The sequence below is a fragment of the Amphiura filiformis genome, chromosome 4 (assembly GCF_039555335.1).
Source record: "Amphiura filiformis chromosome 4, Afil_fr2py, whole genome shotgun sequence".
NCBI classification, from domain to species: Eukaryota; Metazoa; Echinodermata; class Ophiuroidea; order Amphilepidida; family Amphiuridae; genus Amphiura; species Amphiura filiformis.
Window position 1 is genome coordinate 18,916,545 of NC_092631.1, and position 14,241 is coordinate 18,930,785.

At 35.4% G+C, this 14,241-nt stretch overlaps 1 protein-coding gene across 1 annotated transcript in view; it reads left to right on the plus strand.

Moving 5' to 3' along the window:
• The first annotated feature begins 1,159 nt into the window (after positions 1–1,159).
• LOC140150644 (uncharacterized) overlaps positions 1,160–14,241 on the plus strand; it is a 59,497-nt gene continuing 46,415 nt past the window's right edge. Inside the window, exons 1-2 of the mRNA XM_072172706.1 lie at positions 1,160–1,376; positions 2,300–2,451. Of these exons, the coding sequence (XP_072028807.1) occupies positions 1,204–1,376; positions 2,300–2,451 (325 nt within the window). The 5' untranslated portion in view covers positions 1,160–1,203. The remainder of the gene's footprint in view (positions 1,377–2,299; positions 2,452–14,241) is intronic.

Sequence of the window (14,241 nt, forward strand, 5' to 3'; positions counted from 1 at the left end):
TGAGGTTCATGAAAATCCACGGTCCAAACCTAGAAAAATTAGCGTGTTATTATAGGGGATTTTAATCTTCTGTCCCTCCTATCTCCATGTGAATTTTGTATGACCTACCCCCCCCATCGCGGGTTGCCATTTTCATTACACCCTTCAGACTTGTGTTCGGGTTCTGTAGAAATTCATCAGTTTTCGGGTTTGTTTTGAAATATGAACTGTTCCAGTCCATATTTCACCATATTTGTATACTATACACTTAGGGCCTATCGTGAGAGTGATATTATGCATAATGGGTCTATCGTCACGTGGATGTGTGATAGCGTAAGGCCTATCGTGACAGTGGCATACGATATATTTGTGACAGAGTATACACATTGGGTTTATCGTGACAGTCAGTCGTTTCAAATATTTAGTTTTAGTTTATCCATTGTTTCAAAAATAAAGGGATTAAAAACTGGAGCAGAACTGGTCTGTCATCATAACACTTCTGTGCTGGGAGAACAGCAGGGTATATAACCATAAGTATATAATGGTCTATTTTAAGTACATGTATAATTATTATCGGATATCTATCACTGCGGGCGGTAGTTAATTGATGTTCTATCAAATCTGATTTAGTCTTACTTCAGAGACGCTTTTAACGAAGTCTGTCCGATGTGGTAGGCGGTCTACTTTCATGTCACCGTATAATTAATCAGTCCCATAGGTTTTAAGTTGCGTAGAAACGAGATTCTGATTATTATTAATTATCAGTTAGGAGGGGGTAAAACAATCTAAAAACGTTTTGACATACAGGCACCGATGAAAACATACAATTCACTCCGATCATAGGGCAAATTAGTGTAAAATACAATTTTGTGAGCGCTCATATTGTCACAATAAAGTCCTTTCATCTCGATGATGGGCGAAAATAGTGTAAAATACACAATTTTTGCGCACATTGTCCCAATTTAGCCTTTTGGGGAGCTCGAATACATGTACAGTCTCTCTAAAAAACAAAACCGCTGTATAAATTATATGATGCAACTGCAATTTTTTTTTTGTTTTGTGCCCCCGAAATTTTATTTTGCCACCCATGACCAAGAAAGCTGGCCAAGCCCCTGGTTTACAACATTATGGCTACCAAACAAACCCTCTGATTAACGATTATTCTCTTAACGCAGGTTTTGCTGCTTCTCTTTAGTAAGAGGTAACCCTGAGGTTTACAACATTATGGCTACTAAACAATCCCCAACAGGTACGGCATTACCACCAATTACCATAGCACCCTTGAACGACTTTAGAGCTAACCCGCCACAACTATTTTTCCATCGCACTCAGAATGATTCATATGCTCCAGACCCAGAAAAGTCGAATTTTTGCTACACCACCGGAAATAATGAAAGGTAATTTAATATAAGGGGAACAAAAATACTGCTTTTAATTATATAAAATCTTCATTGGCATACGTAAAGAGTTGCTAGAATATTCGAAACCCTAATTTGCACTACCATTATGTCCATACGGTTCCATTTGTGTGCCATGCACTTCTATTATATTGGTGAGTTGAGGTGTTCATCTCACGTTTTTCGCTCGCATTGTCAGCGTTGACATGGTAGCTCCAAGTGAGTGCAATGGAAAATTGACTATTGCAGTCGAACGGAGTACATGAGTCTTTTTGCAGCCGACACTACTAACAGCAAAAATGATCAAAATTAATTGACCACCAAGCAAATGACGAGAATATTTTGTATGAGTTATATAAATCAAACTACAAGATATCTTTTCCTGGTGGAATCCATATCAATGCAATTTGATGTTTTATTTGTTTTGATGATTATCGGTGTAAAGAGAGTGTTTACCCCATCTCCGACTAACACGTGCCAATTAGAAGAATAGTATACAGCATTTTTAACAACGTTAGATAAAGTTTAAAAACGTTCAACTTAATCTAACGCTGTTTCAACTATGTACAACTCGACAGTGTTAATACCTACCGTAAAGCCTCGTCTACAAGCATATATAGTGTTTCTGATAAAAGCTTAATTAATACGAAACAAGCGTAAATATATCAATACAATAGATTGGTCTTACAATAATACTTGTTTGTATATGATTGGATCTGTTATTTATTTGCTCAAACTCCATAATGGCGCCCGGAAAAAATTAGCTTTCATCAGAAGCACTCTATATGCTTGTAGACGAGGTTTTACGGTATTAGCAAACAGACATTCCATTTAATTTACCACAAGATATTTTACCCAATAGTAAAGTTGTTCAACGTTTTAAGAGTGTACAAACTACAGGAATTTTATGTATTATATTTCAGTGTACTTAGAGTAAGCAACGAAGAAGAATTAGAAAAACTGTGCAACAACCTCCTCAACTATCCTATCTTCTTTAATGTCAAATTCGACAAAGAATCGTGGACGGTAATCCCTTGCCCATTTGTGACTTACATTGGAAGAAATTATGTTAAGGGTAAGTAGTATCCTGTTTCCTGTTAGAGGCTGTTCATTAATTATATATAATTATGTACTCCGTGTAAATAGGAAAAATGGTATGCCAAAATATTGCATATCTACCCGTCTTTTACTTCCACCCTCCTTTCGTCTGACAAAAATATTGACTCTGTCCCTCTGGACATGAGAATTGTGCTGAGCCAAACATCCAAACCTCAGATTGTCTAATTATATTATTCGAGTTTCTGAGTATATAATCCCGTATATAATACGAATATTTGATGCGTATTTATATAGACTGTTCTGTTTGAAATTAACACACCCTATGTTGAAGGCTACTCGGTTGTTCATTGCGTGTGTTATAATTTCATCAATCATGTTTCATAGTTGGGGTGTAAATTTAAAATGAAGTGACATAAAAAAAAAAACCTGATTCTTGTAGGAACAATCTTTACATTTATAAAGCTATACCGATGTGAGTAAATTTTCCATGTTAGGGATTTGACCCAAGATACATTACATCAAAATTTAGCTTAAATTCATAGGCGTATAGCTCCCGGGGATTGGGGCAAATATTTTGCCAGAGGGCATGGTCCATACATTCATCCCCCGAATGTTGACGCTTGCGCCTGTATGTGGGTTTCTGACCAAATTAACCATATATTTGCCCATTTTATTCCCAAAAGTACCAACATTTGCGAAAATCGTGCGTAATTAATCCACTTTTGCACCACATTTCATCAGGTTTTTTTTCAACCCCATTCCCCCGCCCCTATGTCAAAAAAGAAATGTACGCAACTGCTTAAATTCCGTATATATACGGCCATGATTTACACGACTGGCCTGGACCTGGATGTTGGAATGATGCTGCAGGCTGCATGGGTCTTTATGTGAAGGAAAACAAATCGTAAATCAAAATGATATAATGATAACCATTTTCAACATCAAAGATATACAAATAATAAATAATAAATTTATGCCCCACTAAGTTTCACCATACTGGTTTTCATCAAGGTACCTTTAATGATGAAAAGGAAGGGGGAAGTGTAAAAAGTAGGCCTGCAATTACGATAAAAGCCTAAAGCCAACTTAAGGGGTGGGTTTGGAATGGCAGGCTGGTCAGGGGTGAAAAACAAATTGTCGCCTTTTTGACAAGAAGACATGTGTATTCATAATGTACAGTAAGAACAACAACATAGTAATACCTCAAAGTATCTTTTTTGGGCCAAATCTATAAATCCCGGTCATGAGGCACCCCCCCTCTGTTGTTAAAAATGACATGCGTTTGTTTATCATCGCTCGGCAACTGTCGCTAGAGAAATTGATTGACAGACACGCAAATGATTGACAGCATATATTATCATAATCATGATAATGGGGTCAAACACACCCCAGACACACCCCCTGCTTTTGGACCAATCAGAATTGGCGATTCCCGAATGTTTGTACCGGGATCGAAGTTTACACGTCACACATCATGGCTGCGGTAAATGCAGGCCGAAGAAATGCCAGGCGGCAAAATATCCAGGTCAAAAGGCAGATTTTTATAGAGGCCATGCGAGAAATAGGGTAAGTTTATGGGGGAAGAGATACACACGTATCCTCCTTTCTATTTTTCCAACATTGAAACCCCTATACAAATGTTTAAGCTTAAGCTTAACAATGACAATGTGTATTCCACATACGCATACGATACGGGACCTGAGTTTGAGATAGTGCGTGATGATAGAATGGGGGTGAGGGGGGTGGGGCAACAAAGCAGTCTTCCTACTACAGATAAGTCAATTATATTTGATATATTTTAAAGAAGTATTTTGTTCTCCTAGCATCCTCTTTGTATGAAATTAATTTTTCCGTGCATATCCACAAACAAATTCCAAAATGATTCTGATTTTGCTTTTGATAGTTATGCATGATTATGTGTATTACACTGCTCCATCATGTCCATAGACAAGTTGTTGTAATTTCGTTCTGGTGTATCAGAACGTAATTCAAATTTGACGATATTTTTGGTAATGAAATTAATTTGTAAGTAATTTTGTGTACATAAACATTATGTAGCCTGAGCTTAATTCCATGGTATAAAAATCTTTTTTGGTTTTTTTTGGTTGAGAAAAGTGGGCCAGGTGTGGATCACGAAATGTCATTTTAAGTAAGATATAAGCAATGCAATATTCTACAATCTGGTAGCATATCTGAGCTTCTGAGGACTCCATGTATGATTGTCATTCTAAATTCATAATGGATCATTTTCTTCATGTTTATACATGTGTGTTCATTAAGGGGGTACTACACCCCTGGCCAATTTTGTGCCTATTTTTGAATTTTTCTCAAAAATTATAGCGCATTGGTGACAAGTAAGATATGTATAAATAGGGGCAAGGACTACAACTACTGCACTTGAAATTTTATTTCAGCACAGACAACAGTTTTGGAGTTACAGTAAAAAATGAGGGAAAACCAATATTTGATCAATAAATCAATAACTACTTCCCTTGAGTTGCTGAATTTTCAGTGCAGTAGTTGTAGTCCTTGCCCCTATAATATACATATCTTACTTGTCACCAATGCGCTATAATTTTTGAAAAAAATGCAAAAATAGGCACAAAATTGGCCAGGGGTGTAGTACCCCCTTAAATACAGCCCGTTGCAATAGTCATCAAAAGTGTATTTCTTTATTGTTCAGATACAACCAAATGCAAATAAATGCATGGCTTCAGGATCTAGTGAACCAAACAGAAAGGCACCGCATGATGGGGCGGTCCCATCGTCAAATAAGATGGGCCCAATATTGTAACTGGGCCCACAAACTAAAGGCAGGTTATATGAAGTAATTAATCAATGACTTCCAACCACAGAGGCACATTGCACAACATACCACTGTAACGTCATGCACTGAAAGTGTGGGATGTAGGGTGTCCACTAACATGTATTACTTACATGACCCCAAGCAATTCTGCGTCATACACAAATATGTGTATGAAATCAGCACTATAAATATTAATATCGCTAGAAGCTTCAGAACCCCATCTCCCATAAAGTGAAGTATTAATTCACTCCGACATTGAATTCAGCATACTCTGCACCTCAGGACCAACTCTTTCTTTTTTAGGTACTTTCTTTCATCATCTTTGCTTTAATCTTGCTTCATCCTTCAATTGCTGTTTTTAATTGGTGTAGCACATTTTCACATCACTGTCACATGTGTTGAAAAATAAATCACTACAATCTTTTCAATAATTGAATCTGTTTTTGTTGGCAACTTGTCTTTCTTTGTCTGAAGCCTCTTAAAGTCTTAGGGGCAGTGATTTCAGTGATTTCGTCAATCAGTGAAGCTAACAAATCACCAACAATTATCACAGTTTGTATATGTTTGTCAAGATATTGTGTGCTAACATATAATCTCTATTCAAATACAAACATAATGTTAACATGACACATTTGACTGAAGAATGTTTTGGGAGTTTGTCAGTAGCCACAATCAATGTGTGACCATCCAGCACAACTGAGCCCTGAAGTCGCCAATCATCATTTTTGGGATATTCAACCAAAATATTCTGCTTGAAATTAGCTTTAAAATGATGTATATCATGTCTGTAGTACTTGACATTTAAGTAGTGAAAAATCAATAAAACAGTCAATCAATCCTTTGTTTCCTATTGTTTATTGTTAACATCAATGGAGCATATCTCAATAGTGGCACTGGCGACATCCGGGCTCAGTTGTGGTGGATAGTCACATATAACTTCATATTTATTAACACTGGCATTTTTCCTTCTTGCCAATTATTCAGTTACATCAAAAAGTACCTTAATGCTTAACGACATATGTTTTTCTCTTTTATCTCTAGGATGCACACGTGGGAGACGTGAACGATTACTTTGGATTTCCAGCTATTATTTTGGATTTAATTAGGGCTATGTTTCATTTGAACATTGTGGGGGAGATTCGTGAAGGTGCCCTCCCCATTTCGTTTCCTTTATTCTGCCAGGTCGTTGTTGGGCCCATTATACCCTGATTTTAACATATTTAATTTGTGACCTGGCAGTTGTTTCTTCCATTTCAGTGAATTTATCTTCATACACTTATGTCATAATTTCTGTATGATTTAATTTTATATACATGTCCTGGTGTGTACGTCCATATCAAAACTGCTACATCAAGGCTGGTACATGTGTCTCATTTCACATAATAGTTAGGAATAAATACCAGACTCATCTCCGGAATGGAGGTCATTTCAAATCATCCCAAATCACATGGTTTAAGAATACAGAGAACATTCCTAAACCATGTAACTTGGGGATGATTTGAAGTGACCTCCATTTCGGAGATGAGTCTGGTATTTATTCCTAACTATTATGTGAAATGAGACACATGTACCACCTGATAAGTGCATCATTTTGATATGGACGTACACATATATGATTTATCGAAGTAAGTCAAAAGTGGAAAGAGATATGACAGCCAAAAAACATTTACTGGACCACAGTTTATTGTAAAATGTATTTGGTTTTATTTACACACATATTACAGTGAACACATTTTTTCAATACACAACATAATATTTCAGTAATTGGTATCATAATAATAATAAAGTACTTTTTTAAACATGTAGTCCGGCAGCCCGGCCCTGATTTGGTAAAACGATCTAACTTGAAATTTGGACATTTTGAGATAAATCCATATCATGGGTAATGTGAGGGTGCTCTTTCCATTGGTGACATCCTAAAATCACCACCATGCCACCAAATAATGAGATTTTTATGTTTTCTAAGACATTAGATCTGTTAAATAATTTATTTTATTCAAAAAAGAAAAACGTCAAGTGTTCAAACTTTAAAGCTCTTTTTCTCGAAACAGCGATTTTCATTTCAAGTTAGATCATTTTACCAAATCAGGGCCGGGCTGCAAGCCATTGCTTCATGTGCAGATGGTTTTAAGTTTTTAGTTTTCAATTCAGCATAGGCTTTAACAAAATGTGACCATCTTTTAATTTTCACCCTTGTAAAACTTTCACCTTGGATATCTGAAATTGGTTTACAATTGACATCCCCTGAAAATATGTTTTTGCAACACCCATAGAATTCTAACAACAAAGACTACAATTTTAATTAGCAAAAACAGCCTGTACACCTTTTTCGTAATTGACCACTTTGTTGTCGTTGCCTATAATTAGGCTGTAGTTAGCGAAGCGGAAAACTGAAAGCGAGGCTACAGATTTCAAATGAGACTGGGTACATGTGTAGTACAAGTACAATAAAAGTATATTGTGTTTAGCATGTCCCCAATTTTAATGTGTATAATTAATTAGGGTTAATTTCTTGAAAATAATTAAATGAACTCTAATAGCCTTTAATTACTTATGCAGATTAAAATGAGCAAAACGCTACACATACAATTTTCCTTGTACTACACATACCAAGTGTCACCTAGATAGTCCTTATAGTTACTTATGTAATTTGTATGTAACTTACATGTACATCTTTAGCCTTTAGTATGTAACTTACATGTACATTTTCTGCTTCACGAACTCCGTCCTAATTGGAGTCAGCACCGCCAGTTAGCATAGCCAAATGCCGCCAATGGCAGCAAAGTGGTCAATTACGAAAAGGGTGATTGCTTTGCCATCGGACTATTGGGCTATTCCACTTGAAATTCATGTTACCCATATAGAACATTTTTGAAATATCATAGGGGCAGAATGTTTTCAAATTTAACTTGTCAGGCTTAATCATTTGCAAACTCATACTTCCCTGTATTCTGGCTATATCTTCCACAACTGGAGTGGGTATTACAAATTTATGGAATTTACCCAATTGTTGATTATATTCAAAACTCATACTCCCTCTGTGGAAAACTTTAGCTAAATCTTTAGGGGTAGTGTGGATTTTAAATGGAATAACCGAATGGTTGTCAATATGTCATCAAAATGTGTTGATGGAGATAAACTGTTTTCAATGCCTTTCATTCATCTAATAATTCGCAGCACTCAGATCAAAACTTCAGTATCATAATGAACATATTGAAATGGCAACTGAATGCAAATATATGATGTGATCAAAGAAAATCAGTCACAACTCTGAAATTTGACATTTTAACTTTCTTATAGGTAACAAGCATTTATAAAGCTGCATTTTGCGCAAAATTCCAATCAAATTCAATGACCAGTTCCAAAGATATGAGTATTAAAGAATTTCCAAAACAAGAGACTGATTGTGCTTGATCGCATCACATATTACCACACATCGTCACAGGAAGTTCCAAGTCTATCATGTACTGTCATGCAGTCATTATCCATTTCATGAAAAGTATCCAAAGTATTGAATTGTAAGTTATCGCATACCAAAGTGAATAGAAATTGACCAAATGACACAAAAATGATAGACAATATGCATTCATGAAGTTTGATAAGAAATGGTTTGTACTTTTAAGCGAACCCTATTGCATTTACTCATAAACAATAACAGGAGTTATGTACTGTTTCAATGACTTCTTGTAATACAGCATGTATCGCCTAAAAATGTTCAAATTTCTAAATAATTGTTTTCATCTGTTTAAAATGTGATACACAAAATGAGTTTTTATTATGAAACTATCATGTCACTAATCTATAAGCAATCCTTAATTGAAGTTCTTCTTTCAAAGTAACAACTGATTAAATGAAACATGTTCAACTGTATCAAATTTCAACTGTATGACTATGTATATAAATTGCCCAATAGGCCTAGGCAATGTAACAATTATTGATCATCCCATAGCAAACATACATGATATGGCCCAATTTGGATTCTTTACATTAAATGAGCGTAACTTTCGATGGACTATGCTAAAATGATAATGATAAATAACATGACGGTAATTGCCATAAAGGGACAGGCATGCAGGCAGTGGTAGCATTAAGGCCCGAAAGTTGGGGGGGGGGGGGTGTTTTTCACTCCCGAGCTTGCAGAAAATCCAAATACATATATGGGGTGAAAATTAAATCTCGGGGTGATAAATATTTTGCAGTGTAGTCAGGGGTAGGAAGGAGTAAGGTCCAAAAGTAGAGGATCAGAGTTCACCCCCGAGCTTGCACATTCCCAATATATGGAGGGTGAAAATTAATATTTGTTCAATTTAGGGGCTCATTCACCCCCGATCGGGGGTTAATGCTACCCCTGCATGCAGGGTCACTGTAAATGGGAATCTGTATACATGGTTAATTGCATAGTAATTCATCAAAAGTAATGCTGCTAAGCACATACAAGTATACATTTTCAAAACGAAAATACTCTAGTGCTGGCAATATACATAGTATCTCCACACGGAAAACAAATTGGCATAGAAAATCTAAAGTAGGAGTTTTTTTAAACAACTGCTCATTTCGGAAACTCGTTTTTTGAGAAAAGTCCCAGATTTAATTTTCCATGCAAATTTTTCCATGTAGGGTAGATATTCTGTATTTTGCACACACTATTACCTTATGAAATTTGTATGACATTTATCTTCAGGCCTACTCATTGATGGTTTCCTACTGATATTTATTATTGGATTTTACATTTACAAGCTGTAATTGCAAAGTTAAAGCCTGAAATTATTTCCTTTCAAAATTTTGTCCAGGTATGCTAAAAAGTAATGACTGCACAAAAGTAATGCAGTGCAGTCCATTCAATCAAATGTTGTCATCAACCTATTTGATCGTAGTGCAGGGTTATGTGTGTGAGACGAACTGTCACGGTAGATTGCAATAATGCTTTTGTTGAATGCATTTGAGTAGTCCGGCATATTTACGGGATGATACGTCACATGCAAGGCCTCTATTGCTTTTCAAATGTCAATACATGAGTTGTTACCCTTGATTTGGTTGAAAAAAGAGGTGAAAGGACTGCAACTTAATAAACCCAGCAAAATTCAAAAAGTCTCCACTAGTTCCGTCCCCATTTAATCAGAGTCTGATGAGTTTATGGCAAAATAATTTATATAATAGTTTTCTATACACTTTCATTCGAAAGTTGATACCAAATTTGATATCAAAAGTTTAATCATCGGGACCATAGGAGCGGTTCTTTGGAAATTCGTGCAATTTGAAAAATTTCAAATTACGAATTGACCACGCAAAAGCCAATGCATTGTATAGCCTTATCATGTGGCCTGAAGCAACCCGTACAGGGATCATTGTACACATGCCTGTGCACAATTGAAAGAGCGTGGTATTTGATTTGGATTTTGACATGCATGGGTACACCTTTAACCTGCCGGCCTATTTAGGCGACGTAATTGTTGGCACTCACGCTAGCTCCGCTACATGATACAGTTACCTATGTTTTTCAAATTGCACAAATTTCCAAACAGCGGTTCCTATGCTCCCGATGATTTAACTTTTTATATCAAATTTGGTGTCAACCTTCGAAGGAAAGTGTATATGAAATTATGATATGAATTATTTTGCCATAAACTCATCAGACTTTGATTAAATGGGGATGGAACTAGTGGAGCCTTTTTACTTTGACTGTGTTTAGTTTCTAATCACATAATTAACACAACTCCTACATGTAGAGTACAACAAAACTACTCATGGTATATTGTAATACTGCTCTGGGTATCAGTGTGAATAAAATTATGTTTATGTTTTTTATACATGTACATTACAGTGTGTTTTCTTTAGAGTACCATATTACCGGTAATACATTTTCAAATATCTTCATAATAATTATTTTTATTGTCGCATTACATTATGTGATGGTGCTTGCTAAACACCTCTACCCTGCAGTCATACACTGTAATGAAATGGGGTGATACTAAGTCATAAAGTAATAGAGGATAGTTTGGTACATGGATTTTCAATCTACTTCAGCAAGGTTGTGTCCTGTATCGAACAACCTGCATAAAGAAACAGTCATGAACAATATTAAGGGGGCACTACACCCATGTGGTAAATTTGTGACTATTTTTGCATTTTTCTCAAAAATAAAAGGAATCCAATTACTACACTGAAATTTCATTGACTCAAGACAAGCGGTTCAGTATATATGGTAGGAAATGAGGTACATCCTAGCGGTACCTTATTTCTGATCATAAATAACAAACCGCTTGTCTGAAATTCCAGTGTAGTAATTGGATTCCTTGCCCCTATATATACATAACTTTTGTTACCACTGTGTTATTACTTTTTGAGAAAAATGCAAAAATAGACACAAATTTATCGAGGGGTGTAGTACTGTGACACATTTCAGTGGTCCCAACACAGAATGCCGTATATGAAGGACAAAATATGTTTCTGAGAAAAACGTTTTTGAAGGATGTTACTATAAATATTGGAGTCGACTCCACTGTTACCTCTCAGTCAATTCCATTTGAAATAGACGTTAAAGATTCCAACTATTAAACTGTATCTTCAAGAAAAACTTTAGATATCACTAGCTCTACAGTTATGTCACATCACATGTGAAATGGAAATATTTTGAACAATCACTCTACGCCACTATATATGTTGCGACAGATGATTTGTTGTGCATCTGTGGAAACCCTGAACAAATAGAATGATTACTTAGGGGTACTACACCCTCGATAAATTTATGTCTATTTTGCATTTTTCTAAAAACTAATAACACAGTGGTAACAAAAGTTATGTATATTATAGGGCAAGAAATCGAATTACTACACTGGAATTTCAGTGACCCAAAACAAGCGGTTCGTTATTTATGATAGGAAAAGAGGTACCGCTAGAATGTACCTTATTTCCTATCATATATACTGAACTGCTTGTCTTGAGTCACTGAAATTTCAGTGTAGTAATTGCATTTCTTGCCCCTATAATATACATAAGTTTTGTTACCACTGTGTTATTATTTTGTGAGAAAAATGCAAAAATAGTCACGAATTTACCACAGGGGTGTAGTACCCCCAAAAATAACAAATAATGAAAATAGCAATTACTAATAATCATTAATTACATATACCATGTCCACATCACTTTGATTATTACTCGCCATTTTATGGAAGACTTTAATTTGTCAACCGTCAGATGTACTCAGCTACTGATGTTGTACTGGCTACCTGATGAATACTCGTGATAGTACAACTTCAACTTATGCATCAAAAGGAAGATGCTTTTACACTTCCAGATATGCTATAGACCATTCCTATAATTGTACTTTCCTGCTGTTGATGGAGTGCACATCAATATCACATATTACAAAATAAGAAAAGCAAGGTGAAGGATATTACATCAATATTTCTGTATTTTATAAACGCATGATACCCTTATTGACCATGCTTTGTTTCTATATAATTATGTGATTTTGATGTTCATCCAATCAATGGCAGGAAAGTGCTAGTTATAAGAATGGTGTATAATGAGTTATAGCCATTTTAATAGCAAGTACAACATCAGTAGGTTTGGATATCTGATCCAAGTAATCCAAGTTATGTAGACAAAGGTTCTTTTGACTTTACCATTATATAAAATTATATATTTACATAGTAATGGGAAACATTCATTTTGAGGCAATGTGGTTGCTGATGTGAGTATCCAAGTATGGCATGGTAGAAGAAAAAAGTAATTGCCCTCAAGGCACACACAATATATACAGATCATTTGCAAGTATGGATTTCAACTGAAATAGTCCATTACAAAAAAATCACACAACATACTAGTGTATGTAGTATAAAAACCTTAGTTAACAGAAAGCCAACATAAGCAGTATTTTGTGATGGTTGCATGCATTTACTTCTTCCCTTAACCTTCTATATATAATTATTAATACACATCTTGTATGTTTACATAATAATAACTTGAAACTGATATAAACGAAGGTAATGCTACTCCCTATTCCAGAGAAATACAAAGCTAATTTTTTACGATTAAACAAATATTATTGAGTTCTGCCAATTTGGTACTAACTGGAGATAAAAGAAACAGTGCACTATTTTGCTAATTTCATGCAAAAAGAGCCAAAACATTACATTTTAAATTATACTTTGTACAAGTCTTTAGACTTGATTGTCACAGGATGTGAAAACACCCCAAAAATGCATGTTTTTGGCCCTTCATTCATAAATTTGGCCAAATAGTGAATTTTAACTTTTATTGCCAGTTAGGACTAACTAAAGCATTACTGAGGATAATATTTTGTAATTCAAAAACTTAGTGCTGTAATGTTCTGGAATAGGGAGTAGTCACTCTCATCTTCCTACTTGGAAAACTAGAATGCAAGGGCCAGTAAGTCAGAGACATGGAGGACGAGGCTGTTGATGAGTTGGTAGCTTCTCTTTGAGGTGCCCTCAATTGATGGCACATGGAAGAACCGGGGTTTAAAGAATATTAATGAATTGCATAGAACTAAATTAAGTGTTTGTTTAATGCAAATAATGATAATAACATATCAATATAATTTTATTTTGTTGTTATTTACATTTAAAAGCAATGCAAGTAAGTCTAAGTTTTGGTGTTTTGTTAAAGGACCTAGCCAGGCAATGGAGGCATTTGGACTTACAATGAATCTGACTTATAGTAGATACATGATAGAGTATTTCTCCAACCTTTAATAACAGAATTCGTTAAAGAGGAATGTGTCGGCCACATCATGTCCCAAATATAACATGGGGGGATATTAAACAATTGTATAGTGTTGTACAACAATATTGTACTTCACATGATATGTATATATATAATAGGATATTTTGTACCAGAGTAGATGCGCTGCAAAGATTTTATGGCAAAGGAACCTGAAGCAGCGTCAGCTGCTTTTGTGACTCATCTATACCTATGCTGGGGACCACAGTCACTGCCCTGTCTGGAGACACCAAGTTGTTATTAGGGGCATAACCA